We start from the raw sequence: 18,964 nt of genomic DNA on the forward strand, positions 1-18,964 counted from the left end.
GGAAAATAGAAAATAAGCCTTATGTCTATGGTCAATCCCAGCCGGAAGTTAGTCTTGTGTGGCTTGGTTGCAGTCATAATGTTTCCCATTTACAGAAATTATTTTTTTTTAGCGCACACAGATCAGACTGTGAAGAGATATTCGCTTGAAAATGGTGTATTGTATTATATTACCTAGAATTTCTTATCCCATCTTTAAACCACAATAACATTTTTTATTTGAACAGCTTTACAAAACTGAACTGCCTGACTTTTAACAGAGCTTGGCTTTTAACGGTTATACTATAGTCAAAGTTAGCCAGGTTAATGTTTTCCACAACCTCTGTGCTAAGCTAATGTTGTGCTAAACACACCCCAGGCCTTCAGCGTGTGTGTACTAGATGCACAGAGATAATATCAATATTCTTGTCTGCCTGTGACTACTCCAGGCAGCAGTGCATACTCATTTCCCTGCACTGTTCATATCATTGCACAATACGACCCATCCGCAATATGAACGGTAAAGCCTACACTTTCCCATCAAGACCCACAAACCAGAGAAGTACGACCAACACACATAAAAACACTGATAGTCCAAGCCCGCTCACCATTAGAGCAGATGCTAAATATACCATCAAAGTCAACAGGACCCAGTGCTCCCAACAAATCAATATTAGTCCTACAACATAATGAGGGCAGTAACAGGTTGACCGTTGATGCAAGATAATTAGGTTTTCAGTTTTGTCTTAATGGCAGATGCAGTTCTCCTATTTGCATTTCTTAAGGCAAGTGGCTTCAGTGTTGAAAGGCCTTGAGTGAAAATGCTTTATTACCTATTGTCTCTTATCTAGATTTTGAAACTGTTAAAACAAAACAGCTTTTACAAAAAAAAACAAAAAAAAACAACTAAGTACTCTTTAAGATTTCTGTAGATTGCTTCCCAGCAGAGGCTGCAGATTGCCCATGTGTTGTGCAAGAATAAGATCTTAGGGGTAAACATTGATTGGAAAGCAATACAAGAAGCTAAAACGGGCGTTTGGCTACATGAGCTCTCTTCTCAGTTCTATGAATGCTGTACAGCTCTGTTTTCTATGGGCTTTTGATGGGCATGTGAAGATAAATAAACAAATGGGGGATACTTTAAAATGAAATTAAATTGAGTACAGGTGGATCCCTCGCTTTTTCCCAAATGAAACTGTAGAAATAACTATACAGACAGGTTTAAGGTTACATAAGCACTACATTAGCAGTCAAGTACTGTATCCGCACTACTTTGTGTGATGTGATATGATACATAATTAAATCCGGCAGTGAAGTATGCTTTCTCTTCTCAAATTTGTGATGGAATAATGTCATAGCTATCCAAACAGACACTTAGTGTAGAAATAATATGCACTCGAGCGTATGTACAGTACAGTGCACGGTGCACTCACCCGCCAACCAACTCGCTTAATGACATGGATGTGCAACAGCACATATACACACACGGTTCACAGCAGAGACTAGTCATTTGGAAAGGTGGCAAGGAGAGTTAATCTAAATGACATTGCAAGATGGAATATTCCAATGCAATCTCTCGGTAAGATCTAAGGTATACAGCTATAAATTACTGTTTGGCCTCAGCCTGCCCTGTTTTGCACCTCATTCTGAGCCTGGAGCAGGAAACATGTGTCTTCCCCAACTTGTATATACAGCGTGTGTGCATTTGTCTGTTATGTTCTGTCCGCACAAGTGTCTGTTTGTTCATGTCGGAGTACTGAAGTTGTACTGAGTTTGCATCTTGCGTGTGCATTCATGTGTGTTTGCTCGGCTTTAGCATGTCTCAAATTGTACGTGCATGTATGGATGTCGTGTGATGTGTGTGTTGTTTGTGTACTGCCATGTAACAGTAGCTGTGTTTACATGCGTGTTTGGGTGTGTTTCCGGTACAAAGCAAGTGTGTGAGATGCTCCTGTGCACCCCTCAGCTCACACTTGCCTGAGGTGAAGAGGAAAGTGTGAGGATTTCCAAAAAAACAGTGATTTCTCAAGGATTGGTGAGCAGTGGGAGGGCTGGTTTTAATGGGAGTTAGAAGAGAGGGAGAAGAGAAGAAAAGAGAAGGTAGCAATTGATACCATGTTACTCTCTTTTATTCCAGCCAGAAAGCCACACTGTTCATACCAGAGGCTTTCATTTGGTCATTAGTCTCTATCAACACCCGTCTGTTAGTGTTAGTGTGTGTCAGAGAGCCATCTTTCTCTCTCTCTCTCTCTCTCTCTCTCTCTCTCTCTCTCTCTCTGGTTTGATGTTGGAGAGGTAATTTCAGCTTTATGACGGTATGGCTCTAATGATGAGGATGGGAGAGCTGGGACCATGTGAGGCAGGGAAACAGTGAAAAATACAGTTTTTGCACATACAGAAGCACACATCTGTGCCTTTCCTCTGTGTGTACATGGTCGTTTATGAACGTGCATGCGGGATAAGGTCCAACTTCAACCACTGTCCACATCGCTGAATGGGCTGTTAATGGAGAGTAATGAGGGAGTACTCTCATGGCAGATGTGCCCTCTCTGCAACTCTGTTTTACCTCGAGACGGTAAAACTGACCCAAGTGAGACATCAGCAGGCAAGCACGGGTGCTCCCCGCTCTAATATAAGCGTCGCATGTGCATGTTGAACGTTTCGTTCGCTGAGTTTACCCCATGCTGCTGTACCCCAGGAAGTAAGAGTAAGTATCATTTCGACATAGCACCTAGAGTCGCATTAAATGACAAAAGCCCTGGCAGTGTCAGCCAGGCCCAAAATCTGTTAGAGGGCCATCTTCTTCACTGGAGTGTGAAATTATTTTAGCTCTCTGCTCATTATAGGATTTTAAAATGCATTATAGTTAGGGCTTTTATGGTGTGCCGCGGCATTAATTCAATTTGCCCCATTCACGGTTTCTTATTATCATGCTCAGTTCAAGCTACAGGGGGAGAAAGCTGCTGAGCAGTGCTCCCCAGTCTTATCTCTAAAGGATATAAACTACACTACCCAGCTCAATCAGAGCCAGCCCGGACTGCTCCATCCATTCATCCACTTTTCCTCTGTCTCCCCCCTCTCCTTTTCACCAAATGCTGCTTCCTGTGGCGACCTCCATCTCTCTTTCCATCCTCCATCCCTCTCCCCATTTTCGTGCTGAGTTGGTGATTGATGGGGGTTGTCCTCTGAGCCCTTTCGATATCTTTCCATAGAAACACATATATAGGCAAAACAAGCGCAAACACACCCAAGCACGGTCAGAGTGTCCAACACACACACATAAACTCACACTCACAGCAAGACCCTGGCCAGGCAGAAGCAACAGAGGGAGCCGCACAGGTTTAATAGGAAAACAAGCCACAGTGTATGGGTGAAACAGCATTAATCTATCACTGAAACCAGAACCTGGGTCTGTGTTTGTTTAGCACACTGGAGAGAGAGGCATTCTGGGAACGCCCTATCACTGTCTGTTATTCTGCAAAAGTACAAATACGTGTTGAACATTGCAAATGTCTTCCTGTGGACATACAGCAGATTTCTGTGGAGCAGTGGTGTGAGCATGCATGGACCCGGGCTCTGACAGCGCTCCTCCGATGTAAACCCTGCAGTCGTTCCACTTGCATGAATGCGCATTAAAGAAACAACACATTAACATGAACATAGTTTGTCCATTGTCTGCATTGCACACACGCATGTGCACAAAAGATGTCACACACTCCGCTAGTCACATGCATAAAACTGTAACTCGGCATGTGACTGCGGTCTAGCTTATTGGTAATGGGGAGGAGAGGAAGAGAGGATAAGGATAAAGTCCTCATTTAGATATCTAATCCAGTGAGCAGTCCGTTCTGTGTGGACCATCATCTCCCATCATTAACAGCAGGCCAGCAAGATTAAACAAGATCAATGTTTATCACCCACTGTGTGCGAGAGAAACCAAGTGTTAAACCTCCCCCACCTCTCACCGCGATCTATCACAATATTTGCTATCAGAGGGACGCTAACAATGGAAATCTATGATTATATGTAGTAAAGAGCTATATTAATCCCAAAACCATGACAGTGTTCACTGCATGAGCATGATCTCATATTAATATTTGTAGAAAAAAAATAAAGTAATGCAAAGCAAATGCCATCAGTGGCATTTGCTTTGAAATAAATGGCGATCTTGCACTCAATCCAAATATTAAGACAGGCTGAGTGACTCATTTGTAACTTTGAGCACATGATTATTCATGGCGGTAACCGAACATTTGGGGACAGACCCTCAATTTAGTGTTTGACAGACGCAGCCATTTCTCAGTCAGAGATATCCATCAAAACCAAGTTAACTCACATTCCCATAATTAATTATTGAAATTACTCGATTAAATTGCAGCTGCGGTGCCGGGGCAGAAAGGGCAGCAGTAATTATGAGTCGATAACTTGTGAAAAATGACAAGCAAAATTGTGGTCAGAGTCTCAATGCAAAAAAAACAAAAAACAACTTCCACATCCTCATTTTTTAAAATCTATTTCTTGGTTTCACTTTAAGTAAAAGGGGTTATAAGTGCTCTCTGTGCACTCAGTTCCAGGTCTTGATCCCTAATGTGTGGCAGTGGCGCGTGTCTGTGTGTTTCCACAGCACTAATGACGCAGCAGCATCCCTATCCCATCCTTTTCAGCACATCATAAGACTGTGGGGACCATATGGTCTGATTAGGCCACAGAATTAAGCCCTAACGCTGTCGAGGCAGAGAAAATGATAGAAAGAAAGCCATGCACGTTCACTGCTTCCACTGAGAACAGACAAATTGGTAGCTGGAGCACAGTTAGAGAAAAAGAAATCCTCACACACATGCACAACACGCACAGGGACATAAGCCAAGTTTGGAACAGAAACGTCCCAATACAGATGGGAAGAACATAACAATAGCCTGTCCGAGCCAGATCACAAAACAAGAACAAAAATCTTCTTTCGTGTCGCTTCCTTTGTGGTGTTCAGATCCCCTGTTTGCATATCTCTCTATATATCTGCCACTCTCTCACACACAAACACACACTCTCTGAGTCACATTTGAAAATATCCATAAAACAGCCCATGCTCGCTCCTGGATGCTCATCAACCCTGAGAGGCACTACATTTTCTCTGCATCAAAGACACCTCTTACTGTAATCAGCCATCTTCTGGCTGTGATGGAGTTGTAGGCTTTTTAGTTTCTCCGTTTCCAGGAATTGATTAAATAACTGAACCATGAGATGGACATCGTCTTCAAGCGCATTTTCTAATCCGAGCCGCGATTCCCTTTGCCTCCTACTTGGTCCTTTCGATCACCAGTGTGACTAAAATACTAAAGAAAATGTATTTTTCTTCGTTCCACCATCGTTTTTTGCATGGCAGTCATTGTAATCTTTTCAACAAAAGACGCACTCACACACTGTGCAAATTGGTGTCGCACAATTACTGCAATTTGTGAACTTTACTCAAAAGCAAAGTTCATGGCATGTCAAAACATCTCACTAGACAACTTGGCCAGCCATGTGATCGTTGTTCCATTTTTTGCTACATTAAAAATCTCCTTGTTCGCAGTTCAACATTCAGCAAAGCTTTCAAACTTCTCTGTATCCTGTGTGTTTATCAGTGCCTCCTTGGGCCACCGAGTGCGGAGCTGCAAATGTTGTTATGCTCAGTTAATTGGACCTTTGGGTACAAAAGGTTGAGAAATTCAAGACCAAATAGATAAATAAGCACAAGCATTGAATTCCCACGACATATCCGAGCACTAGCACCAATTTTCCCTTGCTCATTCTGGCCTATAGGCGAGATTGTCTGAAAGGCTGATTCATTAGTGTGCTTCAGGACAGTTCTATCAGCCTTTCGACTCAATCACGCACACCTACCTCTCAGCCACTTTGTAAACGATCAGCAACAGTCTGTCACAGCCTATTCTGTGACATATAAATTGTTGTTTAAAGTGATGTTTTGTGACTGGGAGCAAAACAGCTCCTGGTTAATCAATAACACAAAATCAATTCAGCTCTCTGAGGAAACGCCATAGAGAGACCAGCCAGCATGCGAAGGTGGAGCCAAAACGAAAGTTTTAAATGGACAAGGGACATGGCGGCGTGGAGGGGGCACTCGGTCAGTGACATAAACTGTGACTGTGTTCATTAAAAATCACTACAAACGTAGGAAAGCAAACACAACAGCAGAAAATGAAATTACATCAACAAGACTCTCCACACTCAAATCTCTGTCTCCCGCAAAGCTAGTGTCAGCACATCATGGATTAGATTTAATAAAACAACGCATTCTCAGTTGGTGATAAACTCCTTGTGCAACGTGTAAGTCAGGCTCATTCATCACACAGGTAGACACCAGGTTGCAGGGAGGCATTGTGGAAATCTGTGCCGTTGGAGGTCAGCGAGACATTTACCTGACAGTGCTTGCCTCCATGCAATGTCGGGCCTCGACAATGTCTGTGGTAATGGGCATCAATAATGCAGACCCTTGGCCAGATAAAAACTACTTGTCGCCATGACTGTCCTCGCAGCTCTGTGCCTTATGCAGGACTCACATCTCCCACTGCACCTTGCACAACAAACTTGCGTAATTTATATGGGTCGAATGTTTGAGGTCTCTGCTGTAATAAGATATACATTGCTTGTGTAAGCAGGATGACAAGACATACTTGTTCATTCTGTGTCTTCTGCTCTATAATTATGTTGGGCTTTTTTTTCTTATCAGCACACAAATATATTCTCCTCCTCCCTCTTTTAGTTGTTCTGGTAGGAGTGATTCGCTGATTTGATCTGGTGTCATGGTCGATGCTGACCTTATTAAACAGATCAGACGTGACCGACTCACATTAAATGCAGTTCCCCTCATTCTCATTATAATGTCATGATAATATTTGGTGTTTCTACTATCGCTTGTATTCATTAAGTCATAGCAGGCCCCCTCAACTAGGTTTTTAGTGCCACTGCCATCCCTGGAAAGTGTCCTCCAGAGAGAAAGGACGGCGTCTGTCGTTTCAGAAAATGGCCAATAACAGCATATGTTTACGTTCAAGCTGTCATAGGAATTATAACTCTCGTCAGTCAAAGCGTGTGGCCTGTGACGAGGTCGGGATGGTAGACAGTTATCAAAATGTCGGACTTTGAATCTCTGTTTGGTTCCAATTTCATTTTAATGACGGACTGACATGTAATAAGGTGAATAATGTGTCATTCCCACACTGCACCGTGCACACCTGTTCTTGCAATATGTAACTTTTGCCCCAGGCTACTATATCGAGCAACAAGTGTGCAAGGCTTTACGACACACATACCAACTATTTCACTTATTTTGGTGGAACTGGATCATATTTTATGTTGTAAATCTGGTTTTCCCTCTGATGTAATGTTAGCTCACTTTGTTAGCCATGGTGTCCGGACTGTGAGCTCAGAGCACAGAGCACCGTCGGGAGTGTTGGTGTTTACACTGGTACCACAGGCAGAGCATGGCAAATGCAAAGAGACTTGAGGATGTTGACAGAGGAAGTTATAAGAGAGAGGGAAACAGGGCAAGAAGCTGCCAGAGAAAGATTAAATCTGAAAGATTTAAAGGCTGAAAGACAGACGTCGTGCCGGGCCTCTTGCTGTTGGACTAATAAGTATTATTATATCTGGCTGCTATGGCTTGTGTTTTTACACTTGCTTGATGTTTGTCTGTTCTCAAAGTTGCCAGCTCACAAGTTCTTTAACGTAAGTAGTGTAAACAAAACAAAATGTCCATATTTACCACATAGTATTACACTCTAAAATCGGGGGAGCTAAATTGCAACCATTTTGGAGGACACAGACAAATGATGGTTGTCCAGCTTGGAGAGATCTATCTAGTTTATATTTGCAGTGTACAACACACAATATTCTGTCTTTCTATCTCTCTGACTTTTGCTTTCTCTCTTCATGCCATTCCAAAGGGCAGGTCATACTTTTCTTCTCATCTTTCCCCCATTTGCCCTGAAAACAATCTTCAGACAAATACGATCACACATTGCCCTTTTCGCAGCTTTACAGTACTATATTTTTTCCCACCCCCCCGGTGCCCTGTAGCCATTCACTCTGCACTACAGGCTAGAGTACATGCACACCTCATTCCCCTCCTGCCACCCCAATAGTTTCTCACTTCTGCCCTCTAACCATCTGACAATTATGTTTCACCAAGCCGACCTCATCTGCAGTATACAACTCCCTGCCTCTGATCTGGCTGCCCTAAACTTATCTTCAGTAAAGCTTATAGGCACGCAGGAAAAAACAGTCTCACACAGTCACACGTTTACACACTCCCTCCATGTTTTTCTGCCTCCATCCTTTTCCCATATTTCTCAGTCCTCCTCAGATTTCTCACCTTTGCTTCACTTAACCTTTGTGATCTTAAAGCCATGCTCTTTGACCATGGCCCTAGCATTACAGCTTGTCCTGACCTTTCTGTGTCCCTGAGAGTAGTGTCTCGCATCCCCTTTAAATATCTCTCCTGGATGTACAGGAGAGCTACTTTTACTCCTCTGCCTGCTCTTGTTCTCTCTGCTTAATCCCATCTTTAGAAAAAAACTGTGAAGCGCACTCCTCATCCCTCCTACATGGCATCAGATACATGCTAAGACTGTAGAGAAGAGAGGACTGCAGGGATGTTGCTTAGGCACATTTATTTGATATCTAAGAGACCACAGAGAAGAAAATCACGCTGCAGGCATGTTACAGCTTCACAGCATGTCAATAGAAATTACAAATCTCTGAATCTCAGCTGCAGGGTATCTGAACATGACATTTAACACAGACAGAGACTGATACACAAACACATTTACACAATTAGATATGTGCATGAAAAGAAAATTGAGTATATACACATGAAACCGCAAACATGCTCGAAAAATAAAATATCATCACCACGGGCATTTTTTTTTTACTAAATTGAATAAATGCAGACAGCTTTTCATGAAATTGTTTTCTACTTAAACAAACAGCCCCACAGTCACAAATTACAAACAAAAATGAGATCGGGTCTCTTCGCAATTCATTTCGCATCACAAGGGGAATATGCAAATATAATGAGGGCAAAAAAAAAAAAAAAAAATGGATATGAAAGGAGAAATTGGATTAAAGACGGCATGAGGCAAGATGCTGACTATGAGACAGAGATAGAGATAGAGAGAGACAGAGAGCGAGATAGAGAGAGAGAGAGGAAGAAGGTTCCTTGACAAAACAGGCTGAGAAGAGATGATTACCACAAGCTGAATGCCACCCTGCCCACTGATACCTAACGGAGAGGGAGAAACCACTCAAATATCCCCCCACTCCAACTCACAAAGGACTGCACCACTTGTTCAATACTCCTCCTAACCCGTCAAATACTATTAACAGATTCCTACTCAGGTACACAGAAAAGGATTCTTCGGGTGGGACAACCAAAGGCAAAAATTCCCTTCCAATACAAATCTAAACTGACGTCCTCTGTGGGCCAGCAAGAATCCTTTACAGGAAGAGATGTAGAGGTCCCTCACTCCCTCTACTCAAAACAACACCACATAACCAGTTTCTGTGAGTCATGAGTCATGGCCTACTTCCATTGCTTTTACCTTTTTTTTTTCTCTTTTCTGCTGGTTTGATACACAGAGGCGATGTCAGGAAAATATCACTTCTTTGTTTTCTTTAGGGATTTTCAGTATACTGAATATAGTTTAGAAGGTAAATATTTCTCCAACATTATCAGGGGATCTAGTCAAGGAGAAAGGAGAAATACTTTCAAGGGGCTCTCAATGAGAACAGACTCCTTAGGCAAACAAGGTGATATGTCTGATGCCTCAGAGTGGGAGGAAGAGTGTCAGAACTTGTCAGGGGGTCCTGAAGTCCTGTCTTATACATGCAGTATAGTCCTAATTAGATCCCAACCGCCAAAACTGTCTTATAATGATCTCCAAATATGTACAGCTACCTTAACTTTAATGTCCCATACATATACTCTGATGTTGAGTTATACAAACTAATTTTCTTGTTACATTAAAGGAAGTTTCGAGCCAAAGTATAATTAAAAGAGAAGAAAATCTTTGCTTTGTTTTTGCAAAATAGAACATAATTCCAAACTTTGGGGGCGTAATTAAAGAGTAAGTGGTGTAATGAATCGGAGCACTGTGATGGTAATATGTAATACAAGAATATTACCTCAGAAATGCAAGAGTAAAGAATAATCCCAAATAGTTAAACAATGTCATTGTTCCACTGAGCAGTCATATGTGACGATATGTTGCATAATTACTTTAAATGATCCTAGCAATGACTGTCTGAGAACAGCAGCAGCAGATATGGGAGTTATGGAAAATTATTTTAATCATATTCATGACGATGAGAAGCACCCACATTTTGGTGTATGCAGGCCCGTATGTCTTTTTATAACAGGATGACAAACTGACTTCCTGCGTGCAAACTCCTGTGGCTCTACACTCTGTGCCCTGATAATAAAACACTGTGATGGCATACTTAGCACATTACAACCTCAAAATTCAACATTCATAAAAAAACAAACAAACATTTTAACACTGTTTTTGATTAATGATGAAACAGTCTTCAAACATGTCATGACATAGAGCCGAGGAGAGGATGAGTTGTTGGTACACACATTTTCTTTCAGGTAAGTATGTCAATAAGCATGGACCCCATACTGAGAGTAATCCAGTACTGCTGTTGCATCTCGTCCTTATCTGCAGCGTGCCAGAATAATTTATCAGAGATATCTAAGTGCCAGACTAGATTTTTTTTAGTCTCCATTTGAACAGCGCCAATAACAGTTCTTCTGATGGCTCTAATCACAACGCTGTACCCACAGCAAAGTTATTAACATAAGAAAGTCTCGCACCAGTGCGATTAGCATTTCATCTCTACAATAACCAGTTAATGAACACATTCACGACATATTCAGTAAATCTGCACACATGTACTCTTCCTTTTCCCCACACGTATTCTGAGAAATGTTTGTGTTCTTTGAATTATCCAGCAGAGCAAACATGAGCAGTGATGCATGTTAACAGAAAATCAATCACTCAGGTAAACATTAGCAATATTAGTGCTACAGAAGAAGAGGATCACTTGTTTTGACACATCTGTGTTAGAATGAAAGTGTCTCAATTTGAACAAAGTGTGGAGAAAATGAAAGTAATACACAAGGATTGAATAGAATTCCTACAATGAGGCTGCAATAAAAGCTACATGTACTATTACAAAGATACAGGGAGTACTGCATCTTTGTAACTGCCTCTGACAAGCATTATTTCAGCTCTGGTACTTGTTTTTTTGAGCCTATGGTTTGTTATGCCGTGGTGTGTTCGAGTGCACCTATTATTTTGTATGTGAAATATGTAATAAGGTTAGCACTGAATGCTGCTGACTTGAATATTCTTTGAACTGCGGCTAGACTGCTGCCTAACAGTCTTTTTGACATTCAGCAGGTGACTGTCAGCACCGCGGACAGCTCTGTGCTACAGAGAGTTCACTGAGGTAAAGTAAGTTGAGACGTTGCAACGCATGGGGCCTTATTAAAACTGTTGTTATTGTACCTGGGGTCAATTTTAGTATGACTATGCAGTCTCACACTTGCATACAAACAGAAACACCCGTAGACACTCGTGCAGTCTTTTCCCTTTCTCTAATGCATCTAGGAGCTCCTTCATCTATGAGACAGACCACGAATTTATTGCAGCAAGCCAGCAAAAGGTAGGAAGCAAAATTCACATGGGAGAGTAGGTTAAATCTTTAAAAACAAACAAGAAAAAAACACATCTAAAATGGACTCCTTCACAGAGAGATGTGTACGGAGGGATTGGGAATGAGACAAGCAGAAGAAAGGCCTGTCCGCCCAGACTCCCGTCAGGATTCTGTCTGGAAAGCTGTAGTCATAGGATAAAGGACATGCCATGCCTTTGATCAGGAGAGGAGAGATTCACAGGTGAGAGAGTTACAATGGAGGAAGGTATCTGAATATCTGTCAGGCTAGAATGCTTTATTCCTCTTAAGCATCTGTGAAAAAGGGGATAGGGGGGAATAACAACAACATCAGAATCTGACTATTTTTGCTCTCTCTGAAAAACTTCCAGACACCCCTTTGCAAAAATGTGTCTCAATCAGGCATGCAATTACAATCTAGAGCATGCTGCGCAGTGTAACAGCAGCAGGCAATTCAAATGAAAACAATGCACACTGTTTCCTGCACACTGTGCAGCTCAATTACAAAGCAAATCATTTTGATTTTCCTTGTTTTTTTTGTTGTTCTTTTCTTTTTTTGTTGTCGTTTCTAAGCTTGGATTCTAACTTTCCGAGGAGCAAAACAAAACTCTGACACACCTTTCCTCCAAGAATTTGAGGGGTCGACTGACTGTGGCACTGTTATTCTTCAAATCCCTGGGACGAGAGAGTGAATAAGAGGAGGATTAGAGGGGTAATGCCAGTAGATGAGAGAGAGAGGGTCGAAGTGGGTTGCCACTCTGCGAGGATTAGCTCTGAAAACAACTTCACAGTCACAAACTACGTCAATCACGGACATAATTCGAACAATTCACAAAGACACTTGTCGTATCCCAGCTACAAATAACCTTGTAACGTTCATCTACAGTTGAAATATCTTGTGCATATCATGATAAATTGGACAAATGCATTGAATAACAATAATACCCATGAATGTCGAGCTCATATTTCAGGTGTGTGGGGATGGATGGATGATAATGAGGCACACCTGTGGAATGATCCTATGCTGCAGCACACTGACAGCCCTGTGTGGATATGATGGATATGATATATGTCAGGCCTGTTGAGGGGCTTCACTGATGAATGGTGAGGTGTCCAGATGGCAGCACAGTTTTACCATGTGCATGTAATGTGGAGCATTCCATTAAAATAGGGCATCATCACCATAATGCAAATAGTAATTCCCAGAGAAAGGGGGAGGAGGGATGGATAGAGGGGAGGGAGGGGGTGCAAGACTTAACTAAGTGCAGATTAATAGAGGAACAGTCTACACACCTCGTTTATCCTGAATCTTAACAGTGAGCTCCACGAAGGGCTCTGTCTCCCTATCCAGCCTCCTGGTTATAGTGATATCTCCACTGTCGCGCCCCACGGCGATTGGGGAGATTTCTGACTCCGGGTAAATCAACTCGAAGGCAGCTGACTGGAACCTGGCAGGACTCAGACTCGTTATGACCGAGCCTATGCTGGCATCTTCAGACACGTTGAGGGAAACCAACGTGCCAGGGTCGAGTAACGCCCTCGGTGACCGTCCTGCCCTCCCTGACCCCGCAAACTCAGCGGGACGCGTCGCCCACCGCTGTGGCGCAATAGTAACCACTACACCTTTACTGGTCAGAGGGGGCCATCCGTGGTCTCTGGCATAAATATAGAATTTGACTTTAGAGGGGAGCCCCAGGATAGAGTCAACCAGCAAAACTTCGCCTGTTTTCGGGACAACATAGAAACTGCCATTTCTGGGGATGGATATGTATGTCAACTCTGCGTTGTTGCCGCTGTCTGCGTCGACAGCCTCCAGCCTGTAAACAACGCTACGGAGAGCGGTGGTGTCATCTAAAGTTATGTGAACGGGGTCTGCACTGCGAAAAGTCGGTTCGTGATCATTGGTGTCCAAAACGTCCACTTTTACCGACGCAACCTCGAAGACGACACACTCGGACACGCAGGTCTGGCAACACAGACCCACGCTCAGCAGGTATTCTGAGCGAGCCTCTCTGTCTAAAACCCTGGAAGTTTTCAGCAATAGACTCCCCCGTTTGTGGTGAGCGAAGGCGCGGAAATCTTCGCTGCCGTTTCCGTACAGTTTGAAGTGCATCCCGGAGACTGGGCACCATTTTTGCGCGTTGATGCGCCTCACCGGAATGCTCAGTCCGTTTACTTTCGAAGCCGTCGGGGAGTTCTCAAAAACATGTCCGTGAAAGAAAGGCAGTCGCTCCTGTGTTTGATATCCAGCAGCCGGCGGCAGAAGGCAGCATAACAAAAAACCCCAAATCATGTTGGTGGTAAGTTATGTACCTCCAAGCGACTCAGGGGGGTTGGTAGAAAATCGTCAAAAAAGACAAGAAAAACACTTGAGAAACATTTCCTTCATAGTTATCCACGATATGATCCTTCCACGAGAACCCGCTGAACTTAGAGCTTTCTCATCCTGGGAGATCCGTCTCTTGGCTCCATGCAGCACGGCTGCGTGCAGGCAGTCCACAGCGCTGCAGGCAGTAAGCTGTATTCGTACCCAGCGTTCAGCACCAAAGCACCGGACAGCGCCAAGCGCGGGGGCGTGGCGGCGCACGGGGACGGAGCTCCTCGGTGAACCCCACCCTGCGCGATGGTCAGGAGGGTTCCCGACTCCGAAAAAAATACCACGCCGGGTTTAGCATGTGCAAGTGCAAGCAGCTGTATGACACGGGTCTGCTTAGAAATCCGCTCTCAGTGTAAAGAAGTGGTGACGGGGAGAAAATCACTCATCCATCCTGACCAGAGTCTGAAAACCAAACACTGGATCCCGTGTGCCTAAGAACCCCTCTGCACTCATCTTCTCCCTGTCTGTGGAGTTGAACTCACAACCTTCAGGTCGCAAGTTCACTCTAAACTTTAGGTTACAGTCATCAGGCACAGCATGCCTGCAATCACATATCCACACAATCACATTTCAGTTCTAGCTTGAAGAAAGTACAAAACACTGGGAAATGCTTCAATATAAATGCAAATGAAAGGATATGCACTGTTAAACTGTGTAAACATGATGATTTAAGACAGCCTGAACTGCTTGGCTCCATGCATTTTTTTTGCAGCCGGTGTTATATGCACACCAAGAGTTCAAATTAACATTGTCATCCTGATCGCTGGTCCCTTTCCTTCCCACTCTGCTAGTGTCCCAAGCACCCAGAGCACTCTAAACTTAATCTGTAGGTGGCTACTGCTAATTCCCACAGACTGCATACTTCCAATTCCCCTCACCTCTCTCTGTACGTGACAAGTCAGAAGTCTAAATATTACATGGACTGGAAGGCTCTGAATTGTCGAAAAGATAAGGAAATAATGGGCTGGAGTGCACGGCCGTACGCTCGATTGAGTTTGTCTCTCAAGTCATGTAACCTTTACTTTGGACGTGCATGGATCAATATTCATACGCATTGTAAGGGTGTTATGCTGGATGTATAATTCGATGCCATGCAATGTTTGCTCTGCTCATACATCTGTATTCAAGATGAAAATTCATCAAAGCTCCTGCTGAAAGATCCTTATCAATTTGAAACCACAATCCATCACTGCAATTTTAGCCGAATCCACTCTCTGCAGTAAACGGTTCTATTCAGGCAATAACTCTGGTAACTGGCAGTGAGCCCCCAGACAATTTTGAATCACAGCCTGCAGCTGGAGCACAAAGCTCATATTGGTTGATCGCTGTATTCTTTTACGTGGCACAAGCTGTGGGGCTCTGTCACCAGGACACATGAGCCATCCCATACTTGCTGGTGTTTTTACAATCTATGACCTGAGGGAGGGAGAAGGAGGGCATTTCAAAGAATGTGAGCTAAAATAACCTCAGACAAAAATGTGACAGATAGCCTATAGAAGGTAAATGACTGTTCACTCGTACTGTCACTTCAGGTGAAATTGTCATATCTAAAACAGACACTGACTGAAGGAGACCTTGTGCTCTCTTTTCCGCTCTGTAACTTCTCTTTGAACTTCCTAAGTGCTTCATGAATGCAAATCAAATCCTGTCTTTTATCATGTTGTCTCACATGGTGAAATTCACCGTGACTGCCAGCGTGGGAGATAGCTGCAGCAAAGGCTAATTCAATCACAGGCAGCCCAGGCCAAAGTGTGAGGCGCAGTTTACTTGAGGGTTGCAGCTGTTATCTTCTCTGATGACACGCCACCATACGTGATGTAAAAATGACAAACAAAATAATCATGAAATGGTCTCATCATCTTTCCTTCACAAGATAACTGAAAGCTGCAGGGCATTAAAGCAAAAAAAAAAAATCTCACTGAAGGGAGCAGCCAACCAACATTAGAAAGCTTCATGCTTACTTAATGAATAATTGACCAAATCCATTCCCTTCAATCAAACAGAGTCAGAGACAGCTTCTGAAGGCAAAGGTTGCAGCCTTGCAGCATTTAAAGCATTCTACCTTTGCTTCTGTGCTCCTCAGAGACCAGAGATGATGGTTCTGGGGGGTGGATGGAGGATGAAGGACTTCTAATGTTACCTCTATGATCTTTAGTTGCAGGTTGTCTGTTATTCGTCCTGGAAAAGCAGGGTAAAAAAACAAAAACGAAAAAAAAAACAGGAAATGATGGAAGGTGGTGTTAGGACGAGTTGGCACGAACATCAGTTAAGAGGAAATTTATGCCGCACAGTAAGTAGTGTGTTTAAAATGTCATAAAAATAGACTGCTCAGCAGAAGTCAATGACATAATTGGCTGAAACAGGCAGGTTTATTAAAGAATGACAGGACAATTAAAATGGATGACTAAGCATCCAGCTCTCTGGTTTCTATTCATCTGTGAACACTTCATAGTGAACATTTATGGAAAAAAACCCTACCCCACATGTTCCCCTGAAAGAGCTGCAAAAAGCCATTTCTGGAAACACCATGACACACGACAGAAGCAGCTCTGTTTATTGTAGTTTTCCTGCGTGTATGAGCCCCCAAGGACATTTTCACTCGTCAAAACCTGAGGGCAAAAAGCAGTTAGAAGAGCTGGATAAATATGAAGACATTTCCCTCTTGTATTAGGTACGGCTAATTAGATTTGATCTGTGATCCCCTTAAGGCTCCTACCACCTACCGTAGTATTTAAGCAGTGCTGTAGAAGCAATAACTGTTTATTAACAGAGGTATTAATTATGGAACAACATGTGCAACCGGGTTCAGAATTTACCTTTACTGATAAAAATGCAGCAGAGGCGGCATCGGGTTTTGATAAGTTATGCAAAGAAAAGAGCGACAAAATCAAACCTTCTCATTATCGAGAGTCTGTTTAGCCTTTTTACTTTGAACGCGGCATCTCATGAAAGCTGACTTTTGTTCATTGAAAGGCAATAACAAAACTGAAAGCAACAGCAGCCACTGTGAAGGAAAAAGCCAAAAATAATATAATGATTAATGCATGGCCTGTTGTTTTGATAGAATCAAAACAACTTCAGGGCCACATCTTGTGTCTGAGGAGCTCTTTTATTATATCTACATTCAGATTTAGCAGAGCCCAGGGTTGCCTCAGTGATTAGCACACTAAGAACTGATCACTGATTTGAGCAGGATCTCCTTTTAGCCCCAAACAATCACGACTTCCTATTAGCACATTAAAAGATATCTTACACCATCAAAAGACAGAGGGGACCGCCATTGAAAAATAAAGTAAAATGAAAATTAGCACAGCTAAGTGTCCCTCCTGCTCCACCTGGGAAGAGGCAGCGGTGATGTTCTCTTTGAAAACAGTTTAAAAGGTGAGAAGAGTCATACCACGGATGCAAACTGACACTTCTCAATTCTTTTCACAGTTCATTATCCCAGAAAGCTGCAGCAATTAGGCAGGTTTCCATTACCAGTTCAAGGCTATGAACTAATAGTGTAAATTCAATAATGTGCTATTTATGAAGGAGCGAGGATTAGGAGGGACTCCTCTGGGAGAATCTGAAGAATACTGAAAGCTGCCAGAGTCAAGTACACTAATAATTTTACTTCAGGCGTGGTGATCCTGCAGCATCTCTTGTATGATTTACAACAAAATCCATGAGACCACTGGGTCCACCTGCGTGATCTTCGTTTTCTGGTCCTACTCAGCCTCAATTCATTAAGAAATGCACAATATTTTAGTAATCATAAGAGCAAAAACAAAGACACATAGCACATAACATGAGACTGGCCTCATTACATCTCCATTAGACCACTGTATCTATCTGCCTGATCTTCATTGTCTGGTTTTACTAAGTCTCCATTTTACTGTCAGTGTCGACTGCCTCATACTCCCATGTCTTCTTCTTCTAAGAAGTCTACTGTTATTTTTTTTTTACAGGGCACGCTCTTAAGTGGTCTCTTAATAGAAGCTGCTCTAAATCGACTTTATAAAGTACTGCCTTCCAATAGAGGTCTTTTATCCAAGCAGAGGTTCATCATCTCTGCTGTCCAGGGGGGGAAAAAGCTCATTCAGTGAGCATAGGAGCTGTTTTCCAGCAGGTCTAATCATTTAAAGAATAATAAGGGAGATTGTAACCAGCTCCCAGGTACATATATTTCATTTACCTGCTTTAGTGTATGTTTAGACAGTTTGTTTTTCAAAATAAAAGCAATGCAAGTGAGCTTTACTTATCTGGTGTGAACAAATACGCTTCAAGGCCATTTTTGTTTCTTTGTAAACATGCTAGCGAGTTGGCTTTGAGTTCAGTGCAACATGAATGTTGTTGGTCCTGAAGGCTGTGAAACGTCTGTATCTTCTCCTCCTCTTCTTTGTCCCACACATCATTCATTTTTCCTGGCTGCCAAATATCTTTACTGAAGCAGTAATGTCGATGGATGTCCTCCATTTATTGCTCGTTTTGGCGCCATAATGTCAGCCACCAGTGAAGGGACTCTAGCACCCCCTACTGCCCCTTTAGATGACTGCAGTGTTGTAAATAGTCACAGTAACCGAGGGGCATAAACTACAGTGGACTAAGCATAAAATGACCGGGGAGAAATAGACTCACAGTTAAAAGTGTAAAATTGGTTTCAGACATAATCACAGTGCTAAGATCGGTGGAAAATTAAGATTACTGTAGCCTACTGGACAAATCATAAAATACTGATTTAACTGCAGTATAAAATTTAGGAGTGGAGGAAAAAAAAAGAAAAAAAAAGAGCTCCAGAGGAAATAAAATCAGACAGTCACAAAAATGTAAAGTGGAGAAAGTAATGAAGAAATGAAACTTCAAAAGGCTGGAGAAAAAGAGAAACCCACTT

The 18,964-nt window shown here is 42.7% G+C and overlaps 1 protein-coding gene across 1 annotated transcript in view; it reads right to left on the reverse strand.

The window, feature by feature from the left end:
• Nucleotides 1-14,314, reverse strand: part of LOC104923733 (neural-cadherin) — an 84,691-nt gene extending 70,377 nt beyond the window's left edge. The window contains exon 1 of the mRNA XM_010736901.3: nt 13,008-14,314. Within this exon, the coding sequence (XP_010735203.3) occupies nt 13,008-14,007 (1,000 nt within the window). The 5' untranslated portion in view covers nt 14,008-14,314. The remainder of the gene's footprint in view (nt 1-13,007) is intronic.
• Nucleotides 14,315-18,964: the final 4,650 nt, after the last annotated feature.

This window comes from Larimichthys crocea, chromosome XXI (assembly GCF_000972845.2).
Source record: "Larimichthys crocea isolate SSNF chromosome XXI, L_crocea_2.0, whole genome shotgun sequence".
In the NCBI taxonomy this organism is placed as follows: domain Eukaryota; kingdom Metazoa; phylum Chordata; class Actinopteri; family Sciaenidae; genus Larimichthys; species Larimichthys crocea.